The sequence below is a fragment of the Sturnus vulgaris genome, chromosome 1 (assembly GCF_052056855.1).
Source record: "Sturnus vulgaris isolate bStuVul1 chromosome 1, bStuVul1.hap1, whole genome shotgun sequence".
NCBI lineage: Eukaryota > Metazoa > Chordata > Aves > Passeriformes > Sturnidae > Sturnus > Sturnus vulgaris.
This window is the reverse complement of record NC_142243.1, coordinates 20,912,883-20,934,168: the sequence shown is the minus strand read 5'-3', so window position 1 is coordinate 20,934,168 and position 21,286 is coordinate 20,912,883. Positions and strand designations below refer to the sequence as shown.

General features: G+C 37.2%; 1 protein-coding gene across 1 annotated transcript in view; it reads right to left on the bottom strand.

Annotated features, from left to right (window-relative positions):
- Positions 1-21,286, bottom strand: part of ITGA8 (integrin subunit alpha 8) — a 111,966-nt gene that overhangs the window by 69,341 nt on the left and 21,339 nt on the right. The window contains exons 11-14 of the mRNA XM_014875626.2: positions 21,102-21,154; positions 15,472-15,677; positions 13,120-13,311; positions 893-938 (exon numbers count right to left, since the gene is read on the bottom strand). Coding sequence (XP_014731112.1) covers positions 893-938; positions 13,120-13,311; positions 15,472-15,677; positions 21,102-21,154 — 497 coding nt within the window. The remainder of the gene's footprint in view (positions 1-892; positions 939-13,119; positions 13,312-15,471; positions 15,678-21,101; positions 21,155-21,286) is intronic.

Here is a 21,286-nt window from a genome sequence, read left to right as displayed (position 1 = left end):
GAACATAATTTATTATCATTGAAAATACATAGTGGATGTAATTCGTCAATGCTTCATCCTGTGCAGTCACTCATGGCATTGCAAAGTATTTGCATGATTCTTTCATAGCTCAGAAGGAAAATCAGGTCTTCTCACTGCACCTACAGTGTTAGCTGAGATGAGCTAACATTCCTGTTTTACAAAACTCTTATGGTGTCATGAATAGTCAGTTGGGAAGTCGAACGTGCCTTTTCTCAGTCAGGTGCTGTCGGGAATACAGACAACAAGAAGCCAGACAGGAATCAGAAATATGACAACATTGTTGTAGCAATGGATGGTGAATACTTAAACGAAATGAGCTGTCAGCATGGCTGGACTAAGAGAGTGTTAGCAGATTTTATGCAAATGTTTATGTATTTGGTAGTTTTAAATTTTACATCTAATCAAAAAGCACATTTAGTGAAACTCCACAGTCAGCAACAACTTTTTGTTTTGTAAGATGGGATCTTATGCATTTTTAAAAACTGAGTCTAAAAGCAGCAGTCTTTATTTTCCATAAATAGTTCATGTCTTAACATATGATTGGTCACTTTAAAATTTCTTACTAGCATCATTTCCCCAGGAAAGAAATTAATTTTCAATGCCACGCTCTTTAAATTTCTTATTCAAAATTAACTAAAGAGTCAAACATGCCAGAAGCTGTTTGAGCTAAGTCTAAGCATGGAAATTTTCATTGAAAATTAAAGGTTTTGGGCGTGGGAAAAAAGCATTTGTTTCTCACAAGATGTTTAATTTATCATCTCTAATGACCACCTTTTACACTGCAACAGGGAAACAGGAATATGACATTTTAAAATTTGAATATCTCCCACCAAAGCTGTAAAATATCAAATCCATTGTATTTACCACATACCTGTAAACAACTGCTTTTCCAGCTCCAAATGCACCCACAATTAAATCTGGAAAAACCAAAATGGCTTCAGAATAGCTATACAGAAATCACTGACACATTTTTTTCCATCATAAATTAACATTAACATTGCAGTAACATAAAACAAATATGTTAATTCCTTTCTTAGTAGTTTTCTTCACAAGTGTACCTGAAAGAAAATATTTCTTATGTCAGAGATGGTGTCACAAATGTCTCAGTTTTAACCAGTAACTGCCAAACTATTTAACACAGGGTCACCCATGCCACAATCTCACTTCTCTCCAACTTGTATCATAGGAGAAAAAATGCCATTAAACTCTATGCATTTTACTCCAAATACTTAACTATCCATTAAATGAAGAACTGCAAAACAATTTCTTGCCAGTTTCATAAAAGTCATGTTGAAACTTTACGGTGTTCCTTCCTGACAGTCCTTTCACTCTACTTTGTGTTTTAAGTAATTTGTTCATTAGTTTAGGCATTACATGTCTGTGCAAATAAATACAATGCAAGGTCAGAGGATGGCTGATTTGATAGCTTCTAATGTTTCCAGCATTGTAGCAGTATGTGCTAAGGCTTACAACAGCTATGCACCTAAAGCTGTCCTTTTCCCTGACAGATGGAGTCAACAACAAAAGTGCTACACTGGGACTTGGGCATGTCTTTGTCAGTGGTCATTGGACTGGGTTGGGAATCTACAGGCCAGAATATTTCCCGTTTTTGCCTGGTGTCTGGAAAGATCCAGACTGGCTTGCTGGATCCATTCAGGCCTGCCAGAGAAAAACTGGAGCCAAGCCATGAGGGAAAAGGATCAACTTTCCTGCTCTCTCTGCCTGTGGAAAGAGCTTTGTTTCATTTTCAAAGCCCCCAGAGCCTGTATGGGCACAGCTTTCGCTCCACTACTGCTGTCATTCAACATGACAGACGTATCCAGTTCAGAAGACTGAGCCTTACAACAGACCTTGCAGTGGTACAGACTGGCAACCTAAATTGATCTAAATAAGTTAATTAAAGGAGTACTTAGGCTTGTAAACAACCCCTTACTTGCTGCTTCTATAGTGGGAGCACTTGGTTTGCTTAAGAAGCCCTGAAGTCATCGAGCATGATGCAAATACCAAGCTTTGATGTTAATTATCTGGATGGATTTGGTCCAGGGCTGGCAATGTATTTTCTAGTGCTCCTCCAGCTTTCAGATGGTCAAGATTTCACAAAAAAGTTTAAACAAATACTTCACATGGGCAACAGCCAGTCCTTCACTTAACTCCATTAATTAAAATCCTAATAGGAACAGACACAGACAGTTTATGGGTCTGGTCATCTTTTTGTACAACATTTACATTTTTCTAATTTCATTTGCCTTAGAGAAATATGTTTCAGAGTCAGGAACACTTTAAATAGCAGAAGAAAATAAGTGTTTTTATCTCCTTTTTGGGACATTTGAGCATCTTATTCTTTAGTAGCCTTTATAGACAATTTGCGCACAATACCAAAACCTAAAGATGTTTTCCTGTTAAATAAACAACAAATTGAGACAAAACCATCATCATGAAGGCTGCACCACACACAAAGAGAACTTTTCCTTGCAGCTCGCTTATAGTGGCACCCATAGTAACCTTCCAAAATATTTAATATTTTGTTGCTTTTAACTTCACTTGTGTTTGAAGGGTTTTTTATGAGTTTTGTGTTGGTGGGGTTTTCTTCTGTTTGTTGCTTCTTAAGGAAAAAGAAACATTATGTTATAAACTGAAAGTGAAAGATAAGAAAGAAAGGGTTTCTGTTGTGCTCTTCCCAGCTGGACACTCTGTGAATTCTAGAACAGATTTGACTTAGTATATGTAAAGGTTCATACCAGACTTGATAACTCAAAACGTTTCAGGGTTCTGTTGTAAGAAACAAAACAGGTAGAGATATCCAAGATTTATTCAGGTCTTGGCCAAGTGATGATTTCATAATACACTCTTTCATTACAAAATAAATGTTAAACACACAACTTGGGTAAGCTTAATAAAATGTAGCCTGTTAGAATCTGAAGGTGAGAATGCAATTTCAGTATGTACTGCTGTGCAAAGGTTCCCTCTATCTCAACATCCCCATTTTAATTTTAAAGAGGATTTTGTACATCTGCTTAATGGTTAAATCCTGTTTTTTTGAGACAGAGCGTAGCTTATTTGAAGACACAGGGTGATGAGTCTAGAGGAGCAAATATAGGCTTCAGCCACCTAAAGACTGGTTTTCCATGAGCAATCTTTCTGCATTGCCACTTCAGCAAGGTTTAGAGAAACACATGTAATTTGTTTTCTGTTCTAAGCCATGCTTAGTCTTGATCCAAAGAGCTTGAACGAATGAAACTACTGAGCAGAAAAAGTGGAATTAAGAATGAATATGCCCCTTCCCCCCCTCCCCATATTTATAGCCAATAGTCACTTCTGCTATCTAGTGTAAGGACAAAATGATTATATATGCAAGCAGAGCATTCACTGGAAGATTAATTAAAGATTTGTCTTTGCTTTGTCTTGTTCTGTTACAGAGCAGTAATTTCACTCATCCTTTTTTCATTGTTTTGTGGGGTGCAACTCCTAAACCTATAATTAGAAAAAATAATTTTTGATGTTAATACAAACACATGAGATTTGAATACACATCCAATCAGAGCACTTTCATGAGCAGAAGTTTTGAATTTGTTGAGTGCTCCATACAAGAAGTTACTAATCATTTCTATGAAAAAAATGCATGAGATGTCTAAATTATCTGAATTTTGGCAACTTTCCCCTCCTAAAAATAGACGTTCTCTTTATTAATTCTTGTTAATGCTATGCATGCAATGTCACTGATGCAAAGGTCACTAGCTGAAAAAAAATTTTTAACAAGCAATTACAGAGCAAAAGAAGCCAGCTTAAAAAAAACGGCTTAACTCCTTACAGTACTCCTAAAGAGAGCCTGAAGAAAAGCCTATGAAAACTTTTACAACTTTGCATCAGTGAGGGGTTTTGTTTTCATGCTCAGATTAAAATGTGTGATTAAAACATAAAAAACATATGAAGCAGTATAAGAATTACAAAATCGCCTTCAGTTCTTCTCATATTTCATGTTTCTGGGATGATGAGGGCTCTCATTGGGTTAGTTAAATGACCACTTTGCCTACGTTGTCTGTTTGAGAAGACTGTCTATCAGCTGTTCACCTGCAGAGAAGCCAAGATCTGTAAGGAAGGGTTGATGGCAGCACCCATGTGCTTCTGCCTCATTGCTTTTGATGAATAAACGAGCTGTGGGGTCACAACCACACTGCAAAAATTAAGAAAACGAGCACGAAGCAACTCCAGAGGAATTTTTAACTTCCATTTTTAATGCAGCTCATGGGTTGTATGCATTAAAGTCCCAACTGGTGGAGTTCACAGAGCTTAATGCTGAACCAAGTGTCTTTGGGACATATTTAACTGAAGTCAAGGGGCACTGCACAAAGTTAATCCTAATGCATATTTCAAATACTTCAAATTTACTTTGCTCAGAAGAGAAAGGTTGCAAGATGCTGTCTGGTGCAAGAAGTCTATTTATTGAGATAAAATTATCATAAAAAGTTAAGGTGATGGCACTGAGAAAGACAATGGATTTTGTAGGCTTGTGAGTTCACTTGCACCTTCTGCCATGTGACTGTGCCAAACATGAAACACTGTGTGATAAAGGGCAGAAACTTGCCATGATGCTCATTAAACCTTCAACCAAATAAAGGAAGTAGGAAGATGACAAAGTCTTACTTCCAGTCTCAACAAGACATAATCATTTATTAACTTGAGAAAAATTTTTGGTTCCCTCATATTTTTAAAGGTCATCCCCATTCTCTCTGAGAGATGTAGCCTCAGGGAGTCTGAACAGGAACGAATATGCATCATGTTCAGCACCCCACACTTGGTTAGAGCCTGTCCAGCAATTCCAAGAGAAATTACATAGACACAGTGTCTCATATCAGTACATGGGGGACAGTGGCCAAGAAAAACAACCAGTGAGCAGCTACATAACTGGCAAACATCTCACTTGTCAGAAACCAAAAATGAAACAACAGCTGAGTCATCTCCCTGCTGCAACTCTACCAGGACACAGGCAGGAAAGTGTTACCTTTGGGGACTCCAACGATTTGCTGACAGCTTTAAACATAATTTCATGCAGTCTGACAGTTTCATTGGATAGCATAAAAAGGGACTGGAAAACAGTTATATTCTATCTGAGTACAGGTGCTAATGGAAATTTTGTAAAAGGGAGAAAACTGCCTAACTGTAAACTCCATTAGGAAATCTTTGTGAGCCTTTTTGCTTTTTATTTTCCTTGATGGATCAGGTGCCAAACAGACCCATGATTATATCTCTATTTGTTTTCTAGGATTTCAGTGTGCATTGCAACCCCAAATCTGTAGGAAAGGTCCAGAATAAAAATGCCTTTAAATGGTCATCACTTCAGGCTTGACCATAATAAAAGACACAGGCCTGTCCAACACACCCAGCTTTACTCAAGAAGTTTTGTTAAATACTAAAAACTATAAAGCCATCATTCAAAGCAGAGTCAATTTCTTCCAATTCTATCATTCTCAGCTACCTTAATCCTCCCCTGCTTTTAAACCATTCTGGTAGTAAGTCTCTTACAGTTAACACCTAAGGCTAAATTCATATCAATGCTTCTATTTTGTCTAAATTATTCCCTTTCACAATACAACGATATTATTCATTATATTACAAAAAATCCCAAAGAGGACAGTTAATGCTTTATTACTTAAGTAAAACAGTACTTACTGGGATCAATTGCTTTACTTTTACATTCTATTGGGCACAATACTGTGATTTCATAAAATATCATGAAGAAATTTAGAAAAGCATACCTATAATTACAGAGATAATAATTTCCCATAAAATCAACATATTTGTACACAATTCTTGGCTTGTCACTACATTTTTGACTGATTATTCATGTGAAAAAATAATTAGCTGGTAGAAGCACTTCAGCTTTTCTGCATTTGCTGGCAGAACCCAAGACATTGTTCTGGCTCCCACACATAGCAGTCCCCTCTTACCAGAGCAGATGCAGCTTCTCATTGATTTAATTTGTTTATCTTCCACAAATCTCCTGGACCAATTTCATAATTTAATCATCACTAGATTCAGATTTGTAATATTGTTGGCACAATGCCTACTGTTTTCAAAAAAATTTATTAATCTGGAGAACCCTTGCCTCTTAGAAAGAAATTTGAGAGTTTTCTTCCTGCTGTTTGAGTTAATGTACTCAGCAGATGGAGCTGTTAAATACTCCTGTTTTATTAAGATTAGACTGGATTACTGAAGTTCTGTGGAAATGTTGTCTTCTTATTACATTTCTTTCCTTCTTAAAATGTTTCTAGAATAGTTTGATATTAACTACTATGATATTCTAACTAAGTAACTACTATGATATTCTTAAGATAATAACTGAGTCCAAAATAACAAGGCATGAAGATGCCTTTATACATTTCCCTGTGCTGACAAAGGCTTGATTATATAGAACAACCAAAAGAACAGGCCAACAGCTGTGTTAGTGCTAAAAGGGGATACCTTGAAGATGAAACTTCAGGGGCACTGATTCCAGAATTACACTCTTAAGTTAATAAGGAAAACTTACAAGCATCTAAACAGGCAGAGAGCAGAGACAATAGTGCATAATTTATTCGAGCAATTAACTAAAATCAACAGTCTTTGAATAGTGAGTTCATCCAAAGCAGTGTTCTGAATCTATGCACACTGTTAAAAGAAACTGGTTAAATCATCCTGATTCAGAAACACATTTGAAGAAATCCCAGTCTTCAGGAAGATATGCCACAAGAAGAAAGCAAGTTTAATGAGTTGAGTAAATTATTCATTATAAACTATTTGCTCAGCTATAATCAGCCATCAAGTGACTGAACATATGCTGAAATGTGAGGGTGGAAACCTTACAGCCTACAAATGTCTGAGCCCTGTACAGATAGATGAACCAGCTGGAAGCGCAGCATCATCACCTAGATAATCACAGACTCCAGGCACTCAGTAGGGCCAGCTTTGAACAGATGCCCAGAAGCCAAAAGAAACAAATTTCTTTCACATTAAACAGATTAATGGATTTCTTTTGTTCCTATGAAAATTGAGCTATGCTAATAGAAAAAGACAAATAAAATTATAAATAAAATAAACTATAATTCAAAATGCATGCTTTTGCTTCATTCCCTGCTCCAGGCCTCGATAACACACATAAAGCTCAGGATGGAGCAAAGGGGCCCTAAAAGCCCCAGATTTACAGGACAGTGGAAACTGCCTTGAAAGATATTATTATGCATCCCAGATGTCACAGTACAGAAAACAGGCAGGAAGATTGTGCTGAGGCAGGTATTTCAGAATATCTTTATACAAACCTTGTAGAGCTGCTGTTACAGAGAATCCCATGGTTATATAAATTGTGTTACAGCCCTCACCAGGACAGCCTCAGACACAGCACAATGCTGCTCAGCACAGAATGTTGCACAGAATTTCAGCTGTCTCTCTATTTGGACTTAAACTGATGGGAAAAGCCCATCTTTTACATTTCTTCAATCCCATCACCTCCTTTATTTCTTTAATCCCATTTACTTTTTTTAAATGACTGTCAATCCAGAATAATGGTGTTAAACCAGTATTTACCATTGCAGCAGTAGTGAGATCAGATCACCTTTTTTGAATATGACCTTAGAACATGAGTTGTCAGAAAACAGTGAAATGGATCATTGCTGAAAGATGTTACAATTATGTCAGTGTTAGTAAATTAGTGGCAGAGAATGTACCTGTATGTTATATCTTTACTATCTGCAGTGGTATCATTAAAATAGCCCTAACACAGTTCATCCATGCCAATTATTAGACTCCAGAAGTGAGCATGCAGCAAACTTGTTTTGGAAAAAAGATGTTTGATAGTGTGCACAACGAGTGTTCAGTGATAGCTCAGAACCAAAGACAGCATATTTCATTGACTGGTGTAGATGTACCTCAGGAGGATTAATTGGTCTTTTCCTTCAAATACTGGGTGTATGTTATGTACCAGAGAGATACTGAGTATTTCAGGTAAATATGGTACTAAGCTTGTCAGTGTCATGCTTAGAAGACTGGGAAAGCTGTACATTGTGGTTTGGCATAATCTGACTGATATGCTTAACCTGCTTCCTTTTACTAGTCTTATCTGACTATGAAGTTTAATCAGATTCTGCCTCTTACATGACTGCAGAGAAAGGAGCACCCATCCATTAATTACCACCATCACCACTGCACTGCACTGCAATACTGCTAGGTGAGGAGGAGCCCTCAGTTTGGGGCAGAAGGTGATGAACACAAGCACAGAGAGGGCAGCTGCATGAGCGACACAGCTGTTAGGATGATCAGCACAGTTTTCTGCCTCTGCTGCTTCCCAGGGTTGAAAGTTTCCCACTGCCTCCAAGCCTGCAAAGCAGAGACTACCATATCATTACCCTGTCTGTGCTGATAAAGGAACAGTTCTGGGTACATAACATCTGGAGTGTTCTGTAAGTATGACACAATTTACAGAACTCCCTCCCTGGGAAGCTGCAGAGATGTAAACCAAAGGTTGTACTTAGTAACAAAACTCAGTCTTCCCTGTTGAAAAAATCTCTGTATTTTCACAATGCTGAGAGGTCTGTTACTGTGTTTGTTACAGTGACAACATCTGTTCCAGGACAGCTGAAGACAGATGGTCATTACACTGACAGAACTGTTAACAAGAAGGAAAAGCAGTTGTGTCTGCATGCTGACCCTACCAGAGAAAGTTCCATGTTTAGGTATGATGTTGACTAGTTAGTTATTCAGCTGTCTGTACCCTGTGCTTGTGCAATAAAGGCAGGGCATGAGCTTGAGCACTGTGCAAATACTGTCCATACTTTTGTGTTGTTAGTACAGATTAGCTCTGATTTTAGTGTGTGCAAGTTAGTACTCTTCCAGATAGCAGCTGGGAAAGGTCTGGGGAATCGCCTGGGCAAAAGACCTTTCACAAAAGGGAGTTTGGGTACCACCATCCTGTTCCATGGTTTCATCTGATGATAGTGAGCTGTGCTATGCCATGTAGCCTCAAGGCTACAGTTCCTGGCTCACTTTATTTTCTTGCACAAACATAATTACTGATAGCAATGGAAAGTATTTGGGATTATTGTTTTTTCAAGTACTAATTCTGATTTTCTTCTCAGTACAGAAGATACAGCTCTTTTTTATGTTGGTTAAGTATGAAACCAGGTCAATGGTAAAACCTTTTTCAGAGGCAATACTTTACCCAAACACAAGTCATAAACTAACTGCTCTTTACATAAAAATATATGAAGAGGAGAAGAGGCAGCAGTGGTGGCAAGACTGAACAATCATTTGGTTCAGCAGAACTGGTGTGCCATTCTCCGCTGCACAAGGAAAAATTAAATGTATTAGAATTCCTTCACAGGATTGCTAAAACACATGGCTGATAGAGGAAGTATTTCAGAAGTCTGTAAAATAACTAGACTGCGGAACTGTTCGCTGTCTATTCAGCATAAGAACTAGAAACTGTCCAGTGGAACATTCAAGATTTGAATAGGACACAGTGATAATTAGTTCTTCACAGAACATTCAGCTGGACTGTGGGCTCCCTTGACAAATGCTGCATGTGCCAAAAGTCTGCATGAGTTCTACAGCTGATTGGTCAAATTCATGGAAGAAAAGTGTGTCGAGGAATACTAATTTTGGATGTCTGACTCAGGGCCACCTTGATATTCTGGTTGGTTAATGCTGGGTGAATATTCTGGGAAATATTACAACAACTGTACAATTCCCAGGATATCTACTGTTGGCCACTGTTGGAAACATGCAATGGTGCTAGACAGGTCTTTCATCTCTATCAGTATGACTGTATTATGTTCTTCCTTGTCTGCTCTGCTACTCCACCATTAAACCCACCCATGATCAGTTTTCTTCCAAATTTATTTTACAGCTGGGGTCATGGGGGACAAGACACTCTTTCTGTGCCTTTCCTAAAGAAGACCAGAGATCGGGGAGTGGGGGAGACTGTCTCCCTTTGGAGGCCAGGAGTTGCAGGAAGAGGAGAAAAGAGAAACCACTCCATCCACAGGAAAGCTGAGAGATTTGAAGAGCTCTGTGTCTGCTCTCTATTTCCTTCTCAGTTCCTGAGCTTATACTGGCATTTGGATGAAGAGAGGAAGATATTACTTCCTGTATCAAATGGCCTCTCTACTCCAGAAGGCTAATACATAGATCTCAGCCTGAATTGAACTCCTAGCCAAGAGAGGATTTAACCTTTCTCTAATGGGAGAAAAATTTGACTGTGATTCACCCTCACATTTTAGGAACTGTATTACCCAACTTGTAATCAAAGAACACTGGTTGCTGGGGTCAGTACAGCAATCCCAGGATGAAGCTCAGTAGTCTGTGATAAGAAGCCATATGAACAGGTGGTATCTTCTGCCCAGTGGGTCAGTGACCTGCTCTAAAAACATTACCTTATGGTCTGATTTAAAGAAGGCCTGAACCTCTAAAAGCTCTACATGCTATAAATACATAGCTATAAATGCTATACAGTGCATTGGAAATGAAGTAACAGAGTAACTCCCATGTCTCATTCTCCCACTTCCTAGCATAGATATGCCTGCCTCATGAACAATATTAGGCACAAGTGCTTGAGTAAATTATACAAGCACAGCTATAGTTATACATGTCAGTCTTGAACAATTGAACCCAAGCCATGCAAGAGCTATGTGCTTGGAGAATCTCACCTTAGACAGTGGCAATATACGTTTATACCTGCAGCCAGACATCACAGCTGTCTCTCATCTCCCAGTCCAGAACTTCTGAGAACAGTACTTCTGAGAGTGTTAAGTCAGAATAAGCTGATTTTATTGCATTTTTCTTTTTATAAAATGGTCGCTTATAGAATATACACAATAGAAAGCCTAAATTAAAATTTTATTATTTTTTCCCCTAATCTTTCATGACTCTCTTTGAATCACAGGCACAAATAGTAGTTTGGAAAACATGGAATTAAAGGCTAATTTTCTAGACCTTCTATAGTCAGCAAGAATCTATTTCTCTAAAATAAAACTTCCTTCCTAATCCTTCTAACTTCAGTACCTTGTTTCCTCCTTTAACAAGGGCTGCCCTTCAGTGTTTCCGTCAGGAGGTGAAGAAGAAAAGCTCTTTGACAGGAGAAGGATTACTTACTTCATTGCCCAGTGTGTTTGTCCTAGGCTTGCATTTCCCTATATTATTTCCTTTCTTTTTTCCCCCCCTGTTCCCATAGGAAGGCACTCTATTTTTGTACTAGCATTGTGCCATGTTTACACTATTTTTACTATTATGTTTACTATTTTTACAGCCCTGTTTTGGTGCTCCAGATCTTCATGAATTAAGGAAGAGGTGGTTGAATGATGGTAAGGGGTTTTTCTTCTCATTTTCTGAGAGATTTTTACCAGTACTGTGGGCTGGTGATCCAGGGAAAAAGCTAGTTACAGTAAATGCAGTGTGGTACTTCTTTTGTTAGTTTTCATTTTTTAATTAGGTAATTCTGTAATAAAACCAAATGATCTAACATAAAGTGAGCAGATAACACAATATGAAATTCTGCCAGTAGGCTGCATGGTGGAGGCCACAATGACAAACAGAGAACTCACAATAATAGTACAATTCCTCAGAAAGATCAAGACTTATCACCCAAACGTTCCACAAATTAGCTTAAAAGATGCTCCATATAAAGTATGATAATACAGCAGCAAGACTTCTACTCTTCTTTCTTCTCTATTTCAGTCAAATAATCTCTCCCTTCCCTCTATCTTTTCCATCTTAGAAATGTCAGGAATGCAATATCCTGTTTCCTTTGGTTTTGCTGGGGGGCCTTGTGGGTGCTTTAGGAAATGTTTAAATGCTGAAACTTTAATAAAGAGGTCTGTTGTCCAAGAGAACCTCATTAGTCATGGACAATGAAAGACTATTAATAGCAACATCAACAATATGCAAACAAAAAGTCAGAACAGTGTTTAAAAGCACTTTCTTCTCTCAAATGCAAAAGATCTTCTTACTTTAGTCTCATGATAGCTTCACTTTATTACTCTGAAGTCAGCTTTTCTGTTTGGAAAACTGCAATTTCTATTGTAAACACCCCTTCCCAGAAACTGCCTTCTGCTTTTGGAAAGATACTTCTTTCAAGACTTTTACAATCCATCACAAAAAGGTAAAAGATCCTATTTATGTCCCTTTGAAAAATTACAATTTTCACTTTTGAAACAGTACAACTTTTAAGAACTCTAGCCTTGAAATAACCCAGGCTAACAAGAGTAATTTCACAGTAAGTCAGGGAAGTATGGACTGTTAGGATTTTACTGTGGATGAAGCTTTCACAGTAAGAAAATAGGATGTTTTACTACACACCCCTACTAAGGCTTCTGAATTGTGATGAAAAAAAACAGAACAGATCTGCTTCCAGATGAGAGAATAAATACAAGCACATTTACATTCAGACTACTTAGATGGTAGGAAAATTTTTCTTTAAAAAATAAACGCTTTCCTGAAAAACTTAATTAATGTTACAAACTTGATAAATGTGAATACATGTCAGGTAAACTCATTAGGAAGAATCAAAGCTAACCTAAAAAGAAAGAGTCCATATAGCAAAATGAAAACATAAAAGGGATGGAAAGGCCCAAATAAAATAGCTGCTTTAAGCAATTTGCATTCTCTCTGCTTTTTCGTAATGCAATCAAAGCCATTAACTATATATAGCTCAGTGTCTCTTCGGTCAGCAAAAAACAACTTAGAAACACAACCAAATCAATCCCTTCTTCTACAGTTCAACATGTTTTCAATTAAGAAAGAATGCCAGGATGAAGGAGACCTTACAAGTTCAATAAGCTGAGACCATTCAATTTTTGGAAGTGGGGGAAAAGGGTTAAGCTTTTCATTGTAAACTTCACATGTTTTATGTTAATACAACTATTTAAGTACTTTCTTGACTTTCTGATCATGTCTTTTGACAGGAAAGGGAATATTTGTTTAGTCTGTTTTTAACTCTCAGGAAAGCAAACTAGAACTGTCCTGAAATGTCTATCCTTTATTCTGACCTCTGCCTTTCTAAAGGAGCAGTTTAGGCATGATGCATTTACCAGAGAATGAAAGTATGAAATTCCCTTTCCAATGCAAAAATCTTACCTGGGTAATCATTCTTGTCTACATCTGAGTCTCCTCTTAGAGTGAAGCCAAATCCCGAAGGCATGGACTGTGAGGCCCAGGCTCCATGGAGAACCTGGGAAGGGTTAGGGTTTAACCCATTACTGTATCCATTGTAAATGAGCACTTTCCCTCTTCTGTCTTCTCCTGCAAATGGTGCACCAATAGCAATGTCTACAGTGCAAAAAAAAAAAAAAAAAAAAAAAAAAACCCCACACAATTAAAAATTAATTCCTTGCGGGAAAATAGACACAAATTGCTTCTGCTACAAACATGCAAAAACTTCAACATTCTATACTTCTGCATGTATTCTAGTTTAAAGGAAAATATACAACATGTTAGCAGTGTCTCTTCTGTGTCAAACTTTCCTGACAAAAGCTTATAAATAATCCTATGAAGAGGTTATTTAATTATACTAAATAGCCAATCCACATTGGATTTCTCTACATATTTCTAGGGCAGTTAATTAGCTTTAATAAACCAAGATCTACTGAATGCCTGCTTCTACTTTCATATTTTCAAATAGGCATAAATTTTCTTTGATTTCCTCTATCACCTAGTTAATAAGGAACAGCTGTTAGATAAAACTAATTTTCTTTTTCCAGATAACATATCCTACACAGACAAAAAACTTCACCCCTTTAAATATCCAATGCTTTAGAATGCAAAAGAGAACAATGGAATATCATGGTTTCATCTATACCCATTCATCATTTTATTAAGAAGTAGGAATAGTACTGAGTCAAGAATTTCACAGGAGGTCTTAGGCACTAAGGAATTAAACATTTCAGTCTTTAAAAATGAGGTGCCATATCCAAGAAGAAGAATTCACAGTGTTCTACTTAGTTTCTGTGCATGGGATGTAGAGACAATATTGTCTAGATTGAGATCTAACAGCTGCTCTAGCTGAGCTAGCCAACAGGAAACAACAGAGGATTTATATCTATAGCTCTCATTTTTGGGTTCTGATCTAGGAGCTGATGCTGGACTTCTTTATTAAACTTGAATAGAGCAACTGGACTCTGTAGCTTTACTCTAAAGGCAGAAGTGCACCAAAGCTCTATGACATATTCAGTTATGAAGTAGAAGACTTTGGCTCTAGAGTCTTCTTAGTCTTTATACAGTGACAGAGAAAAGCAGAAATGTCTTCTGCCTATCTCAACCTAATTCTGGAGAGAAGAGAGACCAACACTGCCTGCCCAGAGTAGCTGAGGGTATCTGCTATTGCTCACAGGTAGAAAACAGGAATTCTCCACCAGGAGGTTCAGCTATGCTGAACTCCATGGTGGGATTCCAGGACAAGCCAGTGAGGGTGCTCTCAGCAGTCACAATCCAATGGCTTCTACCCACAGGATGGTATTCATATTTTGTGCACTCTGAACTGCAGAGCAATTCTATGACTCCTGACATGAATGATCCCTTGCACAGCAGCCACACATTGAGGCCACACATTGCCCTAGAATCAATCTAGTGGCTAGAGCATTGTGAAAAACAGCCCTCCAGGTAAGGACCAGCAAAGTTCATTAATTTTTCCTTAGTGGGACAACAATTCTAAAGGCTACAGTGCAAAACAGCTCATCCATGAAAATCTTCTTCGTGTTTTAGATGCAGAGATACATGTTTTGAAGATCTTAACATCCTGGAAATAAGAAGAAAGGAAATGCATGCAAGGAAAACCAAGATGCTACTGGTCATGTCTAGGAGGCTAACTCTAGATGTTCAAGGTATCCCAGCTTTCTCAGGTAATCAAGCAGTTAGTTTAGTTGTTCTGTTTGCTTGAATGTAGGCTGCCAGTTAACTTACATGAACATTTTGTTGTGTGCATGTGCTATAAACATTTGAGAAAGAACTCATTATGCACCTGTTCCTTTAGTACTTAAGTACCAGTGGAAGGCTGATTCCAAAATAGTAGTTCTGTACTTGCCCAATTCTTTCATTATTGACAAAATGCTCCGTGTACTGAGTCTCATTCAATTATCAAACTCTTCCAAGCATTTGAGGAGAGAAGAACTCTCAAGTTCTTAGAAGCTTTCAAAAGAATGAAACACCTTAACCAAGTAATTATATGTTAATTATAGTTATAAAACAAAAGGTATTTTTATTCAAATAAACATACTAATATTTAGTAAAAAATCACACCATAATCAATATAACTGCCCTCTCACCTTATTTCCATGATTTGCGTCTCAATAACAGTTTCATTAGCATTAGTGTAAATTCTCACGAATTCAAGTATGTTAAAAAGCCTTTTCCAGCACAGCACAGATACGATATTTGCTGCTTAGACATTTGCAATTCCAGTGTTAGAGATATACTATATTACATACAAATTACCATTATATCCATCTTGATTGAGATCTCCAAGGTGTGTTATTGCACTGCCAAATCTACCAAACACTTCAGTGCCTGTCAGAATTTGTGCATCTTGGAAGAGGAATGCACTTTCTTGCAGGTACAGATAAACTTGCCCAACTTCTTTAGGCTTGCTCTCAAATTCTCGCTCCATAAAAAGAGGGGCACCGACTAGGATATCATCTAAACTGGAACAAAAAAAACAGTGTCACTGAGAGACTGAGTTTAAACAGCACAGTTTATACATTTGCTAAACAGGAAGCTGAAAATTATCATGCAGTCAGACTAACTGAGGTAAGTAGGCACTTCTGGAGTCCTAGTCCAAACACTTGGTCAGAGCATAGTCAATTACAGAAGGCTGTCCACAGCTATGCTCAGTCCAGTTTTGAATATATCCATGGATGGAGACTCCACAATTTCTCTGGGCAACTACTTCCAGTATCTGATCATCATCACAGCCAAAATGTTTCTTTCTAGGTTTAAATGGAATTCCTTGTACTTCAATTCATGCCCACAATAGACAATGAAAACTTACACTTTGCAACTGATGATGCTGAAGTCAGGAATCTAAGAGTGAATCTGTGTCAGTAGAACAAATTCTGTAGATCTGTTTTACTAACAGTGCCAGCAAGGGACCAATTTTAGTATAAAATCTAGTTTTTGCAACTTACACAGCAGAAAGTGACCAAAAGAAAAAAACCCTGTCACTTTGCAACAGATTTTTGCATAACATACATGAAACAGAATTAGAGCATCAATTAATAGAGAATGTCTCATCACTTCTTCAAAAGAAATTGGGAAAAGCCAAAGCTCTATTTCTGAAAACATTTCTATTCAATATTAGGTACACAAGTAATTGCAATGCTCGTATAATTTTCTGTACGGAGAGAAAGGATATAATCAAATCATAAAAATAGGATGCTTGGAGGGAAAAGTCTTTCTGTCCATTATGCTACTCCAAGAAGAATCAGTAAAAGAACACAGACCAATCAAAGCATATTTTGCATATTGTTGTTCTAAATAGTCATGTTTAAAAACATGTTACCAACATTTATTTAGAGGGAATAAAAAGATCCTTTCATGAACTGCGAAGAATAAAAAAAAGTGTGATTGACAGACTCATAAAAAGTAGAAGTATTCTTAATAGATTATTCTGAGATATGAAATGATAGTAATAGATTAACTGCTGAAGGTTGCTCAAGGCCATATAATAAAATAATTTGCATTATATTCAGTGGACATTGATCAGCTGTATTAAGGAAGTCTGTTACTGTAAATAACTACGACTATTTGATCCCAGAATATTTAATTTGGAAAACACATTCTCTTGCTCTAATGTGAAAAAAAAAATTTCAAAGTTTGTACAACTCACAGAAAACCTTCTATTCTCAATTCATAATATTTCCAATATGAGGCTTTACCTATTAGTGAACCAAATAGTAAAATTGCACTACATTGTTTTTCCTAATCCTGACTGAAAAAAAATCTGTATGATTCAGCAGTAGCTCAGCACTGTTTTAGCACTGATGTACACTATGATTCTAAGATACACACTGTAGAATTTAGCACAGAATATTTAATATGGAAAAGAATACATTGTTGAACTCATATATTCTATAAGTTGTGACAAAATACTTCTAGGAATGTTATTTTTCTGCTAAGTTTTATAGTATATTTTCACAAAGGAAAGTGTAATTCCAAATGTCAGGTCAGTTTGGTATAGCTGTACTATTTTTTAATGTTAGATTTTACCCTATGGCATGAATAACTAAAAAAGGTAGCAGATGCTGCCTTGACATGAAAGGTGAGACTCTCACACTAAACATTAGAAGTCTTTCTCTACTAATGGAAGATATTTGTGGTTGGCAAGAATGTCAGCTGAAATGGTTGCCATGAAACAATAGCAACAACAAAAACAAATCATGAATGTGCTTTTAAAAATAAGTTATTTTACATATGCCATGTACTAAGAGCATTACGCAGTAGCACTATCATCAATTATTATTTTAGTACCTCACAGTCCAGATTTTCCCAGTACATTGGGAAGCTATAAAGTGCTGTAGAAACCATGAAATAGAAGATGAGCTTGGCTCCCTCGAATATTTCAAAAATGAGCAATTATAAGACTAAAGGAAGATTTTTTTGGAGGCAATAAGGAGCCAAATCACTGAGAGTCAGAAAGCCCTCAGTACATCGATACAAAATAAATAGATACCCAGATACCTTTAATACCCTGGTCCATAGAGCAACATTTGAGAGAGAGAGAAAAGAGAGAGAAGAGATAGACAGACTATCTATTGTGTACTAAAACTCTCTAAGCAGAAACCTAACCCAGAACACAAGATTCACCAGATGATACAGGAAGCAAGCAGACAGGAGATAGAGCTTGTTGAACAGGGAAGACAGCATCTCAGCTAGAAGTGCACAGTGCTGGGTTATTTTTCTGGTAAAATTTCAACTTTGCTATAAATGACAATGACTTCATAAAATGCATGAACAGTCCAGGGAGAAGGGACCAGAATCTGGTAGCTAAGATGAGCCATCTGATGTACTGAGGGACAGGCGGAAGGAAGGCAATCACCTAATACACTGACCTATTTCTTAAATGGTTATGGGCAGCAGAGCCACCTGGAACACCCACAGCACTTGGTATGGCTTCCCTCCAGGTCTTCAGATGTACTGCCCCCACCAAGGCCTTCCTTTCCTCACCCTCTTAAATTTCCCCCCTTCTCTTTCAGACCTGAGCTGTGTAGGTCAAAGACCTCAGCAAGTCCTCTGCAAGAGAGAACTCTCCCTTAGGCAATTCTAGAGGTTTGGGATTAGAGTTTGGGTTTTTTGTGCTGTCACAACAGTGTACTATAGCCAGAAAGGAAGGATTTGTCAGCTACCCAGCTCTCTCTGATCCTCATTTACTTTCTTCTGGCTCCTCTTCAAGTGGGTGAAATAAGCAAACAATTGCTGCTTGCCATGCTTTATACCCAGTTCTGCCTCCCAGCTTCTACATTTTAATTATTTAGATAACAATTAGCCATGAGGGCATGGGGGTATGTGTACTTGCTGGGTTCTAAGTGCCTATATGACTAGTTTTATGCATTTTTGTTGGTGAAAGTGGATATCTCAATTGGCCTTTTAAATTGCAGGAGTTTGTACTTACAAAATTGAGAGTCCTGAGTCAAATTCAGCTTGATGTGATTACTTTTAAAAAGCCATATGAATAAATAAAAGCAAAAGCCCCTGGACAGTAATATTAAACCATGAAATGCAGTTCAGTGTGCAGTGGTATTTTGAACTGGTTCATTAGATGTCATTTTTGCACTAAGATGCTAGAGTTAACATAAATATATATTAATTTTTGCTCCAATACAGAAAAGTAACCAGTCAGTATTACTTCCCTTCTGATTAAAAAAAAATCTTTAAAAAGCACAAAGCTGACCACCTGCTGAGACTGTGTGCCATTCCTTTGTATCCTGCAGAGTAATAAAAAGCAGTAATATGGGAAATGTCAAGAGGTCAAAGTATAACCACAGAAAGCTTTGATATAGGCCAAATAAAGAAAACAGTAAACAGTTTATTTCACTATTTTTATTGGACTGATTCAGCCTAAATTGAAAGTGTTCTCTTTTTCTCTCTTTACTAGGAATGTAGCCTGTAAGTTGATGGCAAAGCTTGATTTGTTAAGTTGCATTGTGGATTTCTCATTATTAGCAATAGGCAACTAAAGGGTAGTTCAAACAGTAACCTCAATTTCCCTGTTCTGCCTACAATCCTAATGTAATGCAGATAAAACTGCATGAATCACGTTGGAATACCCAAAGAAATGCTGGGCCAGGACTACAGAGCTTTTTTCCTAAGATGAGACTAATCTTTGAGCTATATCATGAGTCTTATTACAGAGAAACACCATTCCTAATAATCTTATATTATTTTTTCAGCAAAAACTTAATCAGATTTCTCATACTGATAAGGCCACTACTACCTCCTCATCTTTAGCTGAATAAAATGGCTAAGTGAATTTGAAGTGTTAATTTCCCTTTTGCTCTTTTTTTCCTCTTTTACTCTTCCTTTCAGATAAATATTTCTATTGATTATATGTGTAAACCAGCAAAGACAGACTCCATATCTAATCAGACATGTTTATCAAGTAGAGCTTTTTGTGTTTTGTTTTCTGTGGGATGTTTGGATCTCAGGAAGAGTCTTTAGATTTCTTTTAAGATATAGACTGGGAGACCACACAGGCCTCAACAGCAGTTTGATTATATTATTGACATAAACTGTGGTTTTAGAGGTACACAGAAAGTATGAGACCTGCCAAGTAACCCTATGGTTAACTGGAAATAACCTGCACAGGAAATAGTTTGGTTCAGTGAGAAGTTAAAGAATAAGTTCCCTGGAAGTCTAATAAGTGTCTATTGCACCCTAGATTAATGTTTCTCCACCGTTTCACATTTTTAATACATCACTAGGACTAAATTAATTCTAATTCTGTATATCATAAAAACACAAAATTTTAAAAGCTTTGATATTATGACAAAATTTAATCTCAGAAACTTGGAAAGATTTGAGTACTATGAAGCCACCATGGAAACTGCTGAAGTTTTTGTTCTGTTATTGTTTTGTTTTGCAACTGCAGTAACACTTTACCACCTTGTTACTTTTCTCTTCTCTTGTAAAACTCAGTCTTTAAAGGGTCACTAGTCACTGATGAGAAGCAATGACTTAGCCCAGAAAAATTATTTCATGCACTATGTTTAAGCACTTAATAAGAAATGATCACAAGAAAAAAATATGATGTAGACACATCTGAGACATTTTGCATTAAGCAAGAGTACACTACATCTCTAAATATCATCCTGGCTCATCTTTGTGCAGACTTCCAAGCCTCTGAGTTTCGGGGATCTTTATCTCCTTGCTAGACAGCTACTAGAAATGTTCTCTTACTGAAGTCCACTTCTTCTAAAATAGTTAATCAGGCTTTGCATGACCTTAAAGTTAACAAAGGTTTTGTTCAACAGAACCTGAAACCCCCAAGTATCTTAGGGATACAATCTCCAAGTATCATGACCCTGGGAGTGGAGCATCATTATCCCTCTGACACACACAGTGCCTGCCGTAACAACTATGGGACACAGACACTTGTTGGTCCTCAGGATGATAAAAATGGATGGCCAACCAGCAGGTCCTGGAATGAAAGAGGTGATGACACTAGAAGGCTTTTAAAATTGAGAAGTGAAGCTATGGATGAGAAGATTTTCCTGTACGTGAGAATGGGGGGGATGAACTTCTGACTTTCACCTATCTCTTCCCCGTGGTAGCTAGTGCTGTTTATTCACTGTTTTTCTGCCTGGGTCAGTTTCGTAGGAGTCTTCACTCTTCTGACACACTGCTTTGAATAAATATTTGGAAAGATAAACTCACCCAAACTAGGCCTCTAAATATTCATGCCAGTGTGACCACACAAAGATAAGTCTATGTGAACAATTAAAATTAGAGAAGCAGAGAAGCCGAGAGAAGCATTTTGAAGTATGAAGTACCTGAAAACCTACATTTATTAATAAATATCAGTCATTGCTTCTATTAATGTTCAGTGGAGCTGAATATATTTGGTAACCTACCCATCATTGTTAACATCAGATACTGCAACTGTGTACCCAAAATAGGATGCCATCTGAAAATAAAAAACAACAGATAGGCTTTCACACTCAATATAAAATGCAAAGTTTATTACTGATAATCCTCTTTGTTTTTATGGTCATTATTACAAAAAACCATTTTATATATATTTCATATATTCTTGAAA